This window comes from Misgurnus anguillicaudatus, chromosome 16, assembly GCF_027580225.2.
Source record: "Misgurnus anguillicaudatus chromosome 16, ASM2758022v2, whole genome shotgun sequence".
NCBI classification, from domain to species: domain Eukaryota; kingdom Metazoa; phylum Chordata; class Actinopteri; order Cypriniformes; family Cobitidae; genus Misgurnus; species Misgurnus anguillicaudatus.
Genome location: NC_073352.2, coordinates 27,609,224 through 27,626,937, shown reverse-complemented (window position 1 = coordinate 27,626,937; position 17,714 = coordinate 27,609,224). Strand labels below are relative to the sequence as shown.

The 17,714-nt window shown below is 37.9% G+C and overlaps 1 protein-coding gene across 1 annotated transcript; it reads right to left on the bottom strand.

Annotated features, from left to right (window-relative positions):
• Positions 1 to 541: 541 nt before the first annotated feature.
• wdr1 (WD repeat domain 1) lies at positions 542 to 16,410 on the bottom strand. The gene is made up of 15 exons (XM_073854422.1): positions 16,251 to 16,410; positions 14,516 to 14,637; positions 13,938 to 14,037; positions 13,724 to 13,862; positions 13,456 to 13,636; positions 13,247 to 13,324; positions 9,575 to 9,655; positions 9,256 to 9,489; positions 6,971 to 7,058; positions 6,732 to 6,888; positions 4,178 to 4,265; positions 3,968 to 4,078; positions 3,683 to 3,856; positions 1,328 to 1,472; positions 542 to 1,236 (listed from the first exon to the last, which is right to left on the bottom strand). The coding sequence occupies exons 1-15, from the start codon at positions 16,264 to 16,266 to the stop codon at positions 1,130 to 1,132; spliced, it is 1,821 nt and encodes a 606-aa protein (XP_073710523.1). The 5' UTR covers positions 16,267 to 16,410; the 3' UTR covers positions 542 to 1,129.
• Positions 16,411 to 17,714: the final 1,304 nt, after the last annotated feature.

Here is a 17,714-nt window from a genome sequence, read left to right as displayed (position 1 = left end):
AAAATAAAAAGCAGTTTTTTGAGAAACAGATAAAAATGATGGTCATTAATGACTAAAACACTTTCCTTTTGCCTCTCAATTCTCATGAGCAAAATACAATGAGACTTCAGAGGGAACAGAATAGCTAATGGTCACTGGTCAAACTGTCTTCAATGTATTTCACAAATATATCACCATAGTTAAATATTGCTTAAAGCAGCACATGATATCAAGAGCTTTGCCTTGACTACAGCAGTATAAATGCACAAAACCAAGGTGTCAATATTTCACCCAAAAATTATAAGAGGAAGTTGCATTTTGAATAAAGAAAAACGCCTTTGTGTAAAATAAGTGTTCACACATCATGTTAGCAGTTGTTGAATTGATTTTATCATCATATAATCTGAATTACAAGTCCAAATGAATTATCCAGATGCATTACAATAACAAGAATTTGGGAAGCAAATGTTTTTAATTGTCATGATATGAACACAATGTAAAACTGCATAAAACCTTGTATGTTTCACTAAATGTGTGTTTGATACAGACTGAACCAGAGAAGTTGCATAAAAAGTGTTTAATCGTTATTATTAACATAAACCAATCACATCCACCCAATGAGAAATGAATCAAAGAAAAAAACCCAAAGTAAATAAACAGAATGTGAATGACAGTGGATATGAATCTACTGTCATACCTGCACTTTCTGCTGTCTATTTCTCATGATTATTGCTCCCTAACGTCCTCTCCACCTAAACGCACACGCATACACATACACACACACGGGAGAGGAGACGTCTGCCGCAGAGCTCCTGGAACACACGGTCACGTGAGGGTTCAAGAACCTCAGGCCGGGTGATGAACTCTGACCCCTGCTTCTGGAATGTTTCAGGTCAGATTGGAAGATCAAGTGCTTCAGTGGTTGTGGGTTCATGTCTGTCTATCCGTACAGCGATACACAACATGACATCATTCCACTGAGTGTATGTTCATTAGCTGAATTAAAGGCTTATAAACTGCGTGAGTAACGCGGCGGGACAGCAGTGACATACGGACAGAAACTAGACAAAGAGCCATAAAGAGAGAAAGAGAGAGACAGGCAGACAGAGCGAGAGAGACGGTCGTCTCTTTTCCTGTTGATCCCACGAGTTTAGATTTTTAAAGTCCACTGTTTCACACATGCGTCGTGAGACGTTGTGACAAGCGTGTTCGCGTTGAGCCATGCCAGGCCACTGATGTGATGTAATCGATGTGCGTCTGCCACACACAAAGATATCATCAGAATATCACATAATAGACAAAACAATTAAAACAGAATTACGTGTGTGTGTGTGTGTGTGTGTATTACCTGGTATTTTAATCCTCTTGTCAGGATTGCTGACGGTCCACACATAAACCAACATGTCCATTCCACCGGTGGCAAAGTGCTCATTGTCAGGTGACCAGGCCAAACAGACGATCTTCGCGTGATGTCCATAAAACTCGTTCTTCTCCTTTAAAGCAAACATTTAGCGAATTATGGTTTAGATATCATCTCATGTACCGTTTGTAAAAAAATAAACCTCCAAGTGAACTTTTTGGTCATTTGCAATACTTTGTATAATTTCCTATGAAAGGAATACTTTACCTTATAAAATAAAACGATAATTTACGCACCCCCCATGTCATCCAATATGTTTATGTCTTTTTTTGTTCAGTCAAGAAGAAATTAATAAAAAATAAAAAACAGTCCAGGACCTTAGTTAACTTCAAATTCAAGGACCTTTCAAGGACTTTCCAGGTACAATACACTAAAATTCAAGGACTAAATGTGGGGACACATTTCAAGTGAGAGCAAGGTTACATCGTGTTACGTTTTAAGATACATTGTTACAGTTCCCTTTCGAGTTCCCTTTCCCTTGCTGCGTCACTGCGGTGACACTTTGGGGACACCTCCAGGGGTAAGTGCGTCTGAATGTGTATATCAAATTCAACCAATGGTGAGGCTTAACGACAAAGACAGGGTTTGGTGGGAGCCAGGAAGTATATCGCTATCTGAAATTTTGACAAAGACGGGGACGCAGGAAGTATGGCAAGGGAGACGCAGCGTCTCGTTCCCTTCTCAGGGAACAACAGTTACATACGTAACCCGAGATGTTTTCATGTGTCAAACACAACTATGCAAAAAAGCATTTTGGTATGAATCAACATTCGCATACAGAAGCAATTAAAGCGAACAGTTTAGCACGTGTGCTTAAAAAGTTATGATATTATCCTACACTACACAGGGAACAATATGGATTTTGCATAAAATAGATTCAAGCACTTTCAATGAACTGTATCTATGCATGTATATTTTCAAAAAATTACCAGGGCCTTGAATTTTTTTCCCCAGATTCACAAACTTTCAAGGATTTCAAGGACCCGTGGGAACCCTGTGTAAACCGTTGAGGTCCACTAAAGTCCACTATATGGAGAAAGATCCTGTAATGTTTTCCTAAAAAAAAATATTTATGCTCGACTGAACAAAGAAAGACAAAATCTTGTTGGAGAACATGACAAAACCACAAGAAAAGGCTTTTTGGATTTTCTAATTTAAATTGTTCATCCCTACAAAAAAAGGAAGCAACTTGTTTTTATAAGTTATGTCAACTTATCACAGGTCAAAACTTATCCAAGTTGTTATTACTTTGTGCTGCATTTTATTTTTACAGTGTACATTTTCTTTTCATCTGAAATGTTTTGATAACCTCAAGACAATTCTTAATTCCTCTTCACTTTTTCCTGTTGTATAAGAAACTTTTTTTTTTATTTATTTATTTATTTTTTTATTTTTTTATTTTGCAAACAGAAAAATACAATATTTACCGATGAAAAAAAAAAAATACAAGTACAAAGACCAACAAAACACATAACATAACAGCCAGTAGTGTGTGTGTGTGTGTGTGTGTGTGTGTGTGTGTGTGTGTGTGTGTGTGTGTGTAACTATAATAGATATGACAGTTGAAATTGTTGAATAAAGGAGCAGAAGTATAACAGACATAATTAGGAGTAAATAAATAAATAAATAAACAAAATGGATAAGGAAAGTGATAATAGCAATAATAATAATAATAATAGTATCAATATTAATAATAATGAAAAATCTATTAATATGAAATGGCAGATAGTAGTAATAGAAATAATAAACAAATTAATTAATAAATATACAAATTTCATCTGGACTTAGAGGGAGGATCAGGAAGAGGATTATAAATAATAGTAGAGATAATAACAATAATAATATTTAAAAAAATAAAAAATAAATAAATAATCAAAATAATAGTAATATTGATACATCCAATAGTAGTAATGATAATAGTAGTTATAATATATGATAATAGTAATAATAATAATAATAATAATAGTAATCATGATAATATTTGATAAGGATATTAATAATGATATATTAATGATAATATTAATACAGATATTAATAATAAGGTGTTATAAAACTGCCTCTGACCCCCCTCATGGCTATGGCATAGGTTAGATCCCCACCACTGTCATGTTACAACAAGCTATCAAGAAACATTTTTGATAGACCTTTTTTAGTTTGATTCGATGATTTAATTGTTCAGCCAACTTTGGTTATCTAACCAATTAATGACCAACATTACTGTGAAAGAATTAAATGCAAATAATTCAAGAGTAGTTTAATATAATGCTGAACAGGCTGATTTACCTTGTATCCGTCAGCGACGGTAAACACAGTGACAACTTTCTTTTCATCCGTCACCGCGAGGAAGGCTCCATCCCATGAGTATGACATGTCTGTCACAGGTCCCGGAACTTCCAGCACCTTCCCATCATCCTTCAGGGTGTTTGCCTGAACAGAGTACAGACGCACCTTTCCATCCTACGACGACAGGTCAAGCAAACACAAATCAAACCACACAAACTTATATTCCCTGAAAGGCACATGGAATGGGAACTGTGATTCCTGTTAGGTGTGTGATCGGTGACTTACAGCTCCGCCCACAGCTACGGTTCCACCCCCAGGATGAACAGCGATGGCTTCAGGCTCGTACTCAAGACCATCCAGAGTGAAAAGCTTCTTCTTATCTTTCAACAAAACCAGCTGCACAAGACAAAGTGTGTTTGTGTTTACACATACAGCAACAGATGATGAGCCTCAATAGGTAATAACTGTGTGTATAACAGTATATGGTGCCTGTACCTGTCCAATACACGCAGTGACAGCAAGACCTCCAGATCCCACGCTTACAGACTTCGGCTGCTTGTCCATTTTAATCATATCAGATGCACTAACATGCAAACACAGTTTGAGAAAATGTGTTGAGTGTGCTGTCAATGTACAGATATGAGAAATAACAGACAATGAGGTCTCACAACCATTTACAAAGAATTTAAGGTGGGGTGCACGATTTATGAGAAATGGCCGAGTTGGGCCGAGTACCAAAACACACTCGTACCCAATCAGCTGTAAGGGGCATTTCTACTAACTGACATTGTTGCCTGGGTTGCGTATGTGTGGGGCGGGTCTATTAAAAGAAGGTCCAGATTCTATTGGGGTAGAGGCGTGTTTGTTTAGGTCAGTGCTTCCAAATTCTGGTCTGAGCACCCCCTCCCAAAAAGTTCCAGATGTCTCCTTATTTAAAACACCTGATTCAACTTATCAGCCTCCTTCCAAAATGGTAAACATATCTTCCTAGCAAGCTGATGAGCTAAATCAGGTGTGTTAAATAAGACGACATCCAAAACGTTTTGGGAGGGGATGCTCGAAGACCAGATTGGGAAGCACTGGTTAAGGTGATTTCAAATGTCAATATTGGCTTTCAGAGATCATGCACCCCGCCTTTAAAAGCTCAAATAAATCCTCACTTTTATTTTATTTCATTTAAATATTTACTAGGGCTGTTAATCGATTAAAATATTTAATCTAGATTAATCGCATGATTGTCATGAGTTAACTCGTGATTAATCGCAATTTAATCACACATTTTTATCTGTTCTAGATTTACCTTAATGTAACACTTTTCAAGTTTTTAATACTGTAATCCAGTGGTTTTCAAACTGGTGCCAGGGGGGCCCCAGTTTTGACATTTTATGAAATACATAAATTTATCATGAATTCTGTGTAATTAAACCTAAACAAAATAAGGCTACTAACCAAAAGCACTACTTTTTTGTATAATTTAATGCTTTTTTTATTAAAATGTTGAGTTTTAGAACAGTTTTTTGTCACAAATTTTCTTTGGGGGGGCCGCGAAGGAATGCACCGTACACAAGGGGGGCCGCACGCTGAAAAAGTTTGGGAACCACTGCTCTAATCAACATGGGCATGGACGAATATGGATGTTTCATGCAAATGTATGTTTATTATTAATTAAAGAGTTAGCGAAAATAATTTAGAAAAAATAACTTAAAATCACTGGTATAAATAATAGATTTGGCTCACACAAAGTCAAAAATATTATCAATATATGTTCAACATTAAGACAGACAGCTTTAAGATCTACTGTAATGCAAGGATCTAATATAATGTTACACATCAGATATTTGCATATACCAGGGTCATGTGCTTGTGTGCATGCTTCAGATCAGTGTCAGTCAGCGAGAGGAAGGTCATTTTCAAGTCTTTTCGCTCTTAATAACTTTAATCAACATTAACTAACATTAACCAGGTCCCAAATGTTATCTCTCTTAATAACTTTTTTAACATCAAGCAAGTCCAGCACTTTATTTTCTAATTCCTGCATGTTTTTAAATCCGAAACCAAAATGTCAGATGCGTGGAAGGACACGCATCATTAGTATTATTTAAGCAAATTTTTAAACAAATTTAGGATGGTACACCTCTCAGAAAATGTACAAATAAAGATCATTTAAGATGTTTGATGACTATTTACGGTTTAAGGCTGCGGCTCAATTTATCAGTTTAAACGTGCTAGGCCTATGATCAGAAATGGTGTGTTGCAATAATCGCACATTTATTATTAATAAAATTAGTTTTGTTAAAATGAATTTACGTTAACGTGTTCATTTCACAGTCTTAATATTTGCAGAAGTTAAAATGTGTAACATGAATCATTTACAGACCTGAACTGACCATCATCTTGATATTATAAGAACAAAATGACAAATATTCATTTACCATTACTCATAGACTATTTAAGTCTACATTTATGTCTTTTATTACACATTCCCAAAGGGGAAGTCCTAAAGGAAGTTACCAAGTGGATGTCTAAAAGTGAACATAAACTCCAGTAACGTAATCTCTGTTTGTATTGCTGCTGTATTTTTGTAGCCCCATATTTCACTCTCTTCCTGAAACACACGGATTTGAAAAGCTCTGCGTCCCTGATTGGCCAGCTAATCTGTACTTTGTGATTGGCCTGAATACCTCTGACATCAGCTGGAAACGTGAGGCTCCTTACCATGTTTGAAAGATTCGATTGCTAACAGGAGTTAATTTACAGGCTGTAAGTCCGAAGCAGGAAGAACTATGATAATGTCGGTCTTCTCTACATCACCAATCCCAGGAAGTAAACCGTTGCCTACAATCCATGTGTTTGTTGTAAAAATGTACGTTGGAGACGATAACTCGCGTCATTGTTTAGTTTGGGGTATGTACCTTTTGCATACCGCTAACGTACTAATACACACTTACACACCAAAGGAAATGTAAAAACGTGAATCGGACAATAGGTGCTCTTTAAATACATTCACTCACAGAAGTGATTCATTCATAATATTAAATCTCTTACTCACCTGTACTCGTTCTTACGGAGGTCAGTAAAGCGGACGGTATCGTCCATACTGCAGCTGACCAGACGACTGGACTCATCCACAACCATCCTGGAGACCTGATTAGTATGTCCCTTCCCCAAAAACTCGTCATTCTCTCCAGTCTCGGAGTCCCAGTAATGTGCACAAATAACGTCAAGGATAAACTCACACACACTACGGTACGCAAATAATAATTCAATCATTAGAGAACTGAAGGATATTAATGTGTCCATCGTGGCTGGCAGAATAGATGGTGGATCGGCCGTCCGCCTTATGAACCGTAAGACACTGGATGGACTTGGTGTGGCCCTGACACAAACACACACAACAACAAATCCATTAAACATTAAACTTCACTGCTATCTTCTAGAATAGATTATATTTGCATAGCAGCAGGAGTTCATCATGTGACAAAAAAACAACAACACACATAACAGCAACACTGCAGACGGCTGTGAAGATTTTGCTGCATGCGTGTGGTGTGTATATAAACTCAGTCTTTGTGGATAAAGAAAGGAATAAGGAGGAAACCGCACTAAATGAATAAAAACTCTGTTAGGGAATCTTTGATAGTAGGTACAGGTAGACAAGCTAAAAGTTGTGCTATTTTAACATTACTTCTTAAACATTACCATTATTACCGTTTCAGTTAAGCTTTGATGAGGTGACAAGACAAGTGCCTCTAATGACAAATGTTCCTCTTTACTCCATCATTGGTTTGCTTTGGTCATTTCTGTTTGTGTCTTGTGTGCTCATTCGCCACGCCAAGTTTAACAGCCAATCGAAATTCTCCTCCCCGACAAGCTCTTCTGCCATTTCGACATGCCGAATTGAGCAAAAGAAAACAGCTGACACGGTTTTACTAAAGGCAACAGTGCGGAACATGCCGACAAAACAAAAGCTGACCGACACTTAAAACCACACAAACATTACCTGATGGCCAACGACCAGCTTGGTGTATCCCACGCTTAAGCCTAGGGTTGGGAACCGACAACCGGTTCTTATTCTTATTCATGTTTTTTTAAAAGGAACCGGAACCACCCAGAACTCTTAAGTTTCGGATCTAAAAGCAGTTCTGATGCAATGCAAGGGGCATAGCGCTGGGAACAGTCACTTTGACTAGCCACTGTTTACAGTCACACAACCAAATTAGTGTGGCTTACCACAAAAAACATATGCTCTGCTGAAGTACGCTTTGTATACTTGTCTTATTTTGTATACTGTGTTAAACATGTCTAAAAATGTGAAAAGTGTGGATTCATTTTCAAAGGTATAACAATGAGGCAAATGTAACGGTTTTGTGTAATTGTTTTGCTAAGTTGTAATACTGAATGTTAAATTTGATGTTGAATTTCTCGAATTTAACTAGTGCTGGGCATAGATTAATCTAGATTAATCTCATAGAAAATAAAATTTACTTTTTACATAATATATGAGTTTGTGCTGTGTGTAATTATTGTGCTGTGTGTAATTATTGTGATATATATATATATATATATATATATATATATATATATATATATATATATGGGTGTGTGTTTAAATATACATATTATTTACACACAGCCACAAAGTCATATATTATGCAAAAAATTACTTTTATTTTGTATGAGATTAATCTTTATTAATCTATGCCCAGCACTAATGATCCTTAGTGATCCTTTGCAAACTTGAGACGCTGTGGAAAAAACCTACCAAGTGCAGGATTTTAAGTCACACGTCTTTACAAGATCTTTATGGCATCTTTCTGAATGTACGCACAGATACCAGAAAATCATTGGCATTGTGAATGAACCAAAAATCAAACCATCCCGGACACCCCGGATGGATTTTCCGTGTTTTTTTCCGTAATCTCAGTGTAAAAAGGGCTTAAAGGCGGAGTCCACGATGTTTGAAAGCCAATGTTGATATTTGAAATCACCTAAACAAACACACCCCTACCCCAATAGAATCTGGACCTTCTGTTGATAGACCCGCCCCACACATACGCAACCCAGCAAGGATGTTGGTTAGTAGACATGCTCCTTACTGCTGATTGGCTATAAGTGTGTTTTGGTAGTCGGCCCGTCTCCTTTTCCAAAGCGTTTTTCAAACATTGTGGACTCCGCCTTTAAGACAGCGCCAAAAGGAGTCACAAAGTACATCTGATCGTCCTTACAGTGGCAGACCAGTTTTTACTAGAAACTTGCAAATGCATTCGTGGAAAAGTGAAGCAATAGAACACATAAAGAACTGACAAATCTGATTTGGTCACCAAATTGTGGTAATTTCCTGAATCTTGCACAGCACAGAGTATTTAAAACCTTCCTGTGTGATAAGAAACTGAGGCATCTGCACTAAATGCATCATGTGGGTTTTGGTACCCAGATTTTCCTAATTAATTTAACAAAATGGATGGTAATACATGACAGACAACACATGCCAAAATAGCAGCTTTATCAGCAGACACAGCAAACTTTGGTGAAGTATAGCAAGCCTTGCAGTGCGTGTACTCTGATTAACTCACTTTAATGGTGCGCAGGGTGCGGTCAGGGTTATTCTTGTCCAGGTAATTGATGTAGCCAGACAGAGAAACACTAAGCAGGTGATTCTTCTGCCACAAACAGCCCAGCTGCTGATCCATAACATCAGAACCAAGGTTAAAGGTCGTCACTGCAGTCCCACTGCCAACGTCCCATAATTTAACAGTCTTATCTCCTGATGCAGAGATGAGCTGTGTGCTGTCAGGACTCCAGCTGACCTGAGAGAAAGAGAGAGACAAAAATCATCATCAACATAACCATCTCTTATTAAATATTATTAACAACTGTTAGACAGAGACTCACAGCATAAATGCCTCCAGCATGGGCCTTCTCTCCGCCAAGAGAGGCCACCTTCTCACCAGTCTTCCCATCATACAGCAAAATCTGAAAAAACATTTGTGGAAAACCCACAGGGAAAAGTGAGACAAACAGAATCACTCTTACAGATTGAGAGAGAAATAATCAAATAATTTTTGGTTAAAGAGAAGCTCCAAACAAAAAAGATATTCTTGTATTACAAGACTCTGGGGGCTGGTACTCGCACTTCTGGTGTGCACCTGGGTTCAAAGCCACAGCATCTCCTTTATAGCCATTACCTCGTAATACGATTATTTTCAGAATCGATTAAATCGGACAAAAACCTAAATATCTAAATAAAATCCTAAATCAGGGTCTTCACGTGTAGAAGTGTAGGGGTGAGCGGGGCACAAACTAATGCAGGGCTAATTGTAACACGGCTACTTTATCCATTTATACAGCAATCTGTGCATTTCTCTCTGCCTGTCAGAAGATGATCTCCTGTGAATTTGGGAAAAGTTTTGATGCGTTTTGTTTAAGATTTTGAACAATGAGTGTTTTGATGATTTTTTGTCTTAATTGTGCAGCCCTTTTAAAAAAATCTATTTATATGCATTGATGCATAATACAAGAATGGTTAGATGAAGGATCATGGATGGATGAACGTGTGGATATCTATCTATTATAGGCAGATATATAAACAAAATCCTCCTTTAGTATATATACAAATTTTATCGAATTATTTCTGTTTAAACAAAATTTTCTAGCAGGTGTGACAACAAACCCTCTTTTTGTTACACTGAACCCCACCTATAGGGTGAGTTGTAACATTTGCACTCCTGTCACTTTCGGTGTAATTGAACAATAATGGTAGGTCCCACAAACAAACAGTTTTTGTGTTCATTTATCGGACGCACGGGATACAAGTCTGGATCCAAACTTTACTTCCGTTTCATTTTTTTTTAATGGTCAGACTAGTTGCTAAACTGATCTCTTGAACAAATGCCTCGTCGAAAATAACAAATGTTTTGGTTTCCTAGGTAATCTATGTGTTGTTTTTTTGCTTGTTATATAAATAAACTATGTTTAAAGAACTTTGTTGTTATTTATTCTTAGCAGACTTTACTGGAAGTTACGTGCGGACCGCGACAGCCGCTTGTTTATGTTGTTACTGCTGAAACGGTCTATAGCAGAGATGTGTGTGTTGATTGTGTAAAAAAAATATTAAACAAACTTTATCATTCAAAAAGTATTCGAGCCAAAGTAAAAAAAAAAACATTATTTTGTGCCCTGTTCTCCTCTGCTTATAAAAGTCCAAAAGCCACACATTGCGTTTTGTTAACATAATCTTTAATATTTAATATTTTAAGCCTTAAATGAAAATGTTTGTGCAGCTTTTAAATAGTAAAATATATTTAACATTTCAAAATATGAATAAACAAAACGTAAAAACAAATACAAACTCACATATTAAAGGAAGGAATTAAATTAACCAGTGTGCTTTTGCTTGCTTTTAACCAAGCTGGTTGCACTGTGACAAGAAGCAGCGCCTGATTCTATTAGGGCTGGTCCGAATACCAGTTTCTGAGCTTCGAAGCTTTGGTAGTATTCACCACAGAGTATTCGGAAGGAGGGGCCTGAACATATTCTTCTCTCTAATAAACGCAGGAATCTCGATGTGTTTGTTTACATTTTTATAGGATGAACAGTTTTAAGATAATATCGAAAATCTCAAAATTGAAAGTTAAATGCCAACCCACCGAACGAATATTCAAATAATTAAATATTCCGGTCCAGCACTACATTCTATAAGCGTGCAGCGTTGTATGGAGAACAAGCGCCTGGGGCCTCATTTATCAACATTGCGTAGAAAATGTTCTATATTTGTACTTACGAATGAAATTTAGAATGTGCCTAAGTACAAAAAAATCGGGATTTATCAAACGTGCGCACGTGGTTCGTACGCACATCAGTAAGTAATCCTTGATGATAAATCCCACTTGTTCTTAAGCACCATGCTCGTGCACGTTCATAGTCATTTGCATTCCGAAACGCCTCCAATGAACCTTGTATGGTGACAACACCTCCCGTTATATGTCACATGGTTGTGCTTTTTCCCTTATCGCATTAATGACAAAGAGAGCGTAAAAGAGGAATTTTACAGACACAGAAATTGAGTTACTGGTGGATGAGGATAAATCCTAATAACACATCCTGATTGGTTTATTTAGTGCGGGAGGAATGACTAACAAAAGAAAACAAATCTACATGGGAACATGTTACCAGTGAGTTTCCATTGAATATAAGGGGGAGAGAACACTTTCAGAAATAAAAAAAGTTGTTTGACATTAAATTATCAGGGGAAAAAAACGCGTCACAGCACACCGACGTGAAACGAGTGCAACTGGAGGAGGACAACTTTCCACCTTAAACAGCAGCATATATAACCAGCATCATTGGCGCGATCTTTGAAAACGCGCTACCGGCGGAATGGATTATTTGCCAAGTCTTCCAATATCGCAAGATAAGCCATTGCACTGTGTCAAGCATTTACCGGAGACTTCATTTATACAAATCACATGTAGAGCTTTCACAGATAAAGATACATATCACAAATAAATCATTATAATTATTTGCTGTTACCATACTGACATTAATCGTTTTTAACACCTGCTTGTGGATAATAAATAGACACTTCTTTACTCACTGGAACAGGGTCCTGTGTAGTATCGCTATTCTACCACTAGATGCTCTGCGTACGCATACTCAGAGGTGTGCGTATATTTACACACATTTCTACGTATAAGTGCAATTTGATAAATTCCACACTTTGCGTAAAACTGTTCCTACGCACACTTTACGCACACTTCTGTGCGTACGCACGTTTGATAAATGAGGCCCCTGGTTACTATGATTGAGCAGCTTGCACTGCATGCAGAAGACTTTAATTATAAGTGCACAGCTTGCCATGTATCAAGCAGACAAGTGTCTGCAGTCCAAGACGACTCACAGACCAATTAATTGATTATTTTATTAGTTGACAACTATTTTCATAAACGATTATTATCGATTTTATCAGTTAGTTGTTGCAACCCTAATGCAGGCCAGGGGGCACAAAAATTAAGCTGTGTTCAAACCAGGCAATCGAACCAAGTGTGAAAACCCTTTTAGAGTGAAAGACAGTGGCGGGTCGTGACTGCTCTTCCAAGGGGCGCAAATTTAAAATGTGTGTTTGGAGTGTCATGTGTGTTGCTCATGTGAACCATGTGCATCACGTGTTTTGTCAAAATAAGTGCCTGCTGCACACGCGTCAAACAGTTTATGATAAAAGAGACGTTCACGTTCACAAAGTACACGCAAGACACTCCCTTAACACTAAACTCTGATTACGCATGAGATTATGTGAGTATCTGGCAAACGCGAGCGTCTCATTTATCATAAACCCTTTAGACGCGTCTCCAGCAGGCACTTATTTTGACAAGACACGTGATGCACATAGGTTCACTCGACGCGCCGAATACATATTTTGAAATTACGAACCACACACATGACGAGCAACATACATGTTGTGACAAACTTCGCATCGTGCGCCCTCGTCAATAAAGTCACCGGTTGCCTCTGGTGAAAGAGTTGAAGTATATAACGCAACACAGTAACTGATGATCTTTAAACTCTTACCAGTCCGTCTGCACTAGCCGATGCGTAGCGATTCCCATCGGGAGAAAAACGCACACAGTTGACGAACCGACTGTGATCCTGCACACACAAAAACACAACAGCATGAGCACACTTTTTCACAAAACAAAACTTTACTTCATTTAGTATCACTGAATGAATACTGCTTTTTCTGTCCTCATATGTGGATAACAGTAAACATGGAAACTCACACTCATGGTGCATTTAAATTTGAAGGGCGGTCCCTCCATGAAAGTGGTGCAGTTATCATCACTGCCCGTGACCAGGCGATACGGCCGTGTCTGCTTAATGTCAACGGTGTTGATGATCTTACTGTGACCCACGATTTCTCCCACTGAAGAACCCGTGTCCCAGAGAAACACAGCCCCAAACCTGCATAGCATAAAAATTCAATCAGATTCCTGACAAACAGTCAAAATGCTCCTAGAAATAGGGGTGTGGTACGCGCATGTCACTCACTTCTCTCTGCCCTCCCCCACCACGGCGATTCTCTTGCTGTCTTCGGTCCAGGCGATGTCCTTGATCTTTCCGCCGAATGGCTGATACTCGTACTTTAGCAGATGCTCCTTCTGCGTCGTGTCCCAGATCCGGATTTTCCCTGACACATCTGCAGAAAAACAGGGTGATCAAATACTGCACAAGGAGTACTGCACAAATCCACAGCGAGTGTCACGCGACACATCACCCGATGCGATGTAGAATCCACTGGGAGCGTACTTCGCTACGATCACCTGATGAGGATGTTCAGTGTAGACGTCCGCGATTGCGGGGTTCTAAAAAAAACAACAAAAAGCATCATGGTCTCAAACTAGACACACCTGTGCACAGGGTTCATATCGTATCTATTTATTGACAGATATTGGGGCGTGACTCAGTAGTCACATAAATGTAGAATTGAAAACGGAGCAAATATTGTAGTAAAATTTTTGGTAACACAACACACATATAATACCTACAGTATACATACATATACAGTATACAAGTATAGACACAAATCTCCATCTATATGTTAACATGACAATCACTTAACAACCGTCTAGCTAAAGATACGTTCATTTTAAATGTCATTCAATCGGCATTCAATCATTCACAACCACATTAACTTGGTTACGTTCACGTAAAACAAAACAAGAACAGAGGACATGACAGAGGAATGACATCAGTCCTCTATTACAGACATTCATTCACCTACTACAGCCTAAGTGCACTTAACTCATAACACTCCTTTAAGACAAGATTCAAAGGTCTTACATCAATATTTCTGATAATGACGCTCTTTCCATTAGTATACAGGAAGTTGTTCCCTTTAGGGTCTCCGCCCAGGACTTTGGCCACACCCCTCTCCATAAGGGGCAGGCTGGCAAACACATGCTCTGCAGAAGAAATAAAAAATGTAAGGTCACAATATTTGCAGCACTGATACGACTTCACCATGGTAAAGTATGCCAGTCTTAAAGGTTTCTAACTAACAAGCATTTCTGAATCCAAGCAAATTTTGGAAACGTCCCCTTGTATACTTTTTGATTCTGATCATTTCTGAAAGAAGAAGTTAAAAGATGAAGTAAGTTAGTAAATACAGTGAGTGTCAGCTGTAGGCAGAGTGACCCACATTTGGTTTCCAAACCAATGAAAATGCAAACTATTCCACAAGTAGTTGTACGTGGAGTCACACTGAGATCCCTGCATCTTTAGGATTGTACCACATAGGGACAAATAAATGTAGACATCAAAAGACAAGTTTATAAAAAAAACACACAATCTAAAAGGATATCAGGATAACAGTAATACTTATTGAGCAACAGGCATGCAAACGTTGGAAAAAAGTGTTTTCTCATATCTGAGCTGTCACCATTGGCATGAAAGTCAGTGCGACAAGGATGGCTAAAGTCAACAGATTCTACTAACAGACCAAACAATCTCTGTGTAAAAATAAAGTAATGATTGTAAAAAATTTAAATAATCCCCACCATTTGTATGTAATATATTTCATAAATGAACTGCAGGCACAGAAAGTGGTTATCTTAAATCCTAAATTAAGATCTGAGAAGTTCTATATTGTACATTAGCTCTATATTGAAGCCAACATTGTTACTAAACAGTTATTACAGGACATTTCTGTAATATATCAGATCTGTGTTACAACAGGTTTAAATGTCAGTGGATTAACAACAATAGACCATACCACCCAGTGTATATCAATATATTAGGGCTGCATAACAACTAATTGCAACTAATCGTTTGCAGAATAAAAGTTTCTGTTTACATATATGTGATCATATATGTGTTTGTATTGTGTATAATAATTATGTATATTTAAGAAATATTTACATATGTATACATTTTTATATTTATATATAATTTATATCATATATGAACATGAACACTTAATATATAAACATTTTTCTTAACATTAAACATGCATGTGTGTATTTATATATACATAATTATTATACACAATACACACACATATATGATCACATATATGTAAACAAAAACTTTTATTCTGCAAACGATTAGATGCGATTAGTTGTTATGCAGCCCTACAATACATTAATGTTTCATAGACACACACACACACACACCCTAGCCCTAACACACTCATTCATTCACACACACATACAAACGCAAGCACACACACGTCTCGTCAGCAGGTAAACACACGATCCCAAAGGTACACCTATACTAAACTATACTACTATAATCACTAACTTTAGTTAACTATGGTACCATTATCACCCACATGACACAAAATATATAACCGTAATCACAACAAAACTACATTATAATAATCATCGTCGTGAACTAAATTACACTCCCACAGTCACCCACGCTAACTACAATACAGTACCATAACCCCCAACGTTAACTAAACCACATTATCATAATCACCAATATTATCTAAAAGCAAAAGCGTCTGCATACGGTCAGGGAACACATACAAGCGCGCGTGCGCGTAGGGATCAGACTACAAAGCATCAAAACTTACTGAGCTCGTACGACATATCAGCTATATTTCCTCGCAGTGAACGCACGCAGGTGAAACGGGCCCGTCCGGATCTGAGCGGTTCTGTCACCGGCTGATCGCTGAACGCGGAAGAGGCGGCAGCTCTCGGCGCGCCTCGGCTTTGCCCATATATAGTAAAGACCGTTCGGCTCCCTCACACGCCCAGCAGGAAGTGACGTAACCCGGAGAAGCTGTACAACGATGGCGATTATGTCCGTGATTGTCTTGTTTATATGTACAGTATTTAAAAGCTCTTGGGTTTAAACTGATAAATGTTATCTAAACATTAAAACCCATACTTTTACACGAGGCTACATGATACAGTGCAACATTTGTTTCATTATTATAATATGTTGTATAACAATCTTATGGCGTATAACACAGCTGTAAAAATTGTAAACATTATGGGGCGGTTTCCCGGACAGGGATTAGACTAGTCCTAGACTAAAATATTTTTAAGAGCTGCCCAAACTGAAAACAACTTGCACTGACATTACTTAAAATACATCAGTTTTGCCTCAAAATGCACACAGGTAATGTTTTAGTGAGGCATGTTTGTTAAAACTAGTTATATTTCCTAATTAAACTAAGGCCTAGTCCTGGATTAAGCTAATCCCTTCCGGGAAACCGCCCCTATTAGTGCTACGTAGGTGCGACTTCCCAGCTAACAAATTTTGGTCCCTAAATCCCTCAGTGTTAAGTTTTTGGTCCCCAAATGTTCTCAATGTTTGGTTTTGGTTAGCCAGGAAAGTTTTCTTTATAAAATAATTTACGAAGTTAAAGTTTTTAGGTTAGTAAACGTTCTACTAACGCCCCCCCCCCCCAAAAAAAAACGTACAGGGGAACGTTGTGTTGTGCTGGGTTGATGTTTAGTACACATGACAATGCATCTCAAATATCACAAACGCATTTATAATTTTGTCAGTGCTGTCAACACGATCTCAAACAGTTGAATAGGCAAATGCAAGTATTTTCACTTGTATAATATAAACAAACGTCTGTTGTTATCCTGTTATGTAAAATAAAGTGTCACGTGACTGCGGTAATGTACTGACTACACACTTGTGCTGACGTATCAAATGTGATTCTACCGACGATATTTCCCGAAAATTAAACCCGCAGTGATATTCTTTCGAAGATTCCGCATGTGCGTTTTTGTGTGATTAGAGGCCGTTGCTCAATCCAAAGGTTGCAGCCTGAGGAGGTCGCATATGCAGGCTGCATACGTCATCAAGTCTGGTTTATTTGAGTTAACTATTTAAGTTAACAACCACGCACATTCGCAAGCCATACGCATATTACAACAATTTACGATTAACTAAGAATAACAGTAAACTTTATAATTGTTAATATTTTGAAATAAGGCAGTCTTGATGACGTATGCAGCCTTAAAATGCGACCTCCGGAGGCTGCAGCCTTCGGATTGAGAAACGGCCAAAGATCCCT

Coding starts and splice junctions, on each gene's coding strand:
- wdr1 (XM_073854422.1), bottom strand. Junction 9,656..13,246: donor CGGCTAGTGCAGACGGACTG/GTAAGAGTTTAA, acceptor ATGTTTTTTCAG/ATTTTGCTGTATGATGGGAA. Junction 7,059..9,255: donor GCACCCTGCGCACCATTAAA/GTGAGTTAATCA, acceptor TGTTTGTGTCAG/GGCCACACCAAGTCCATCCA.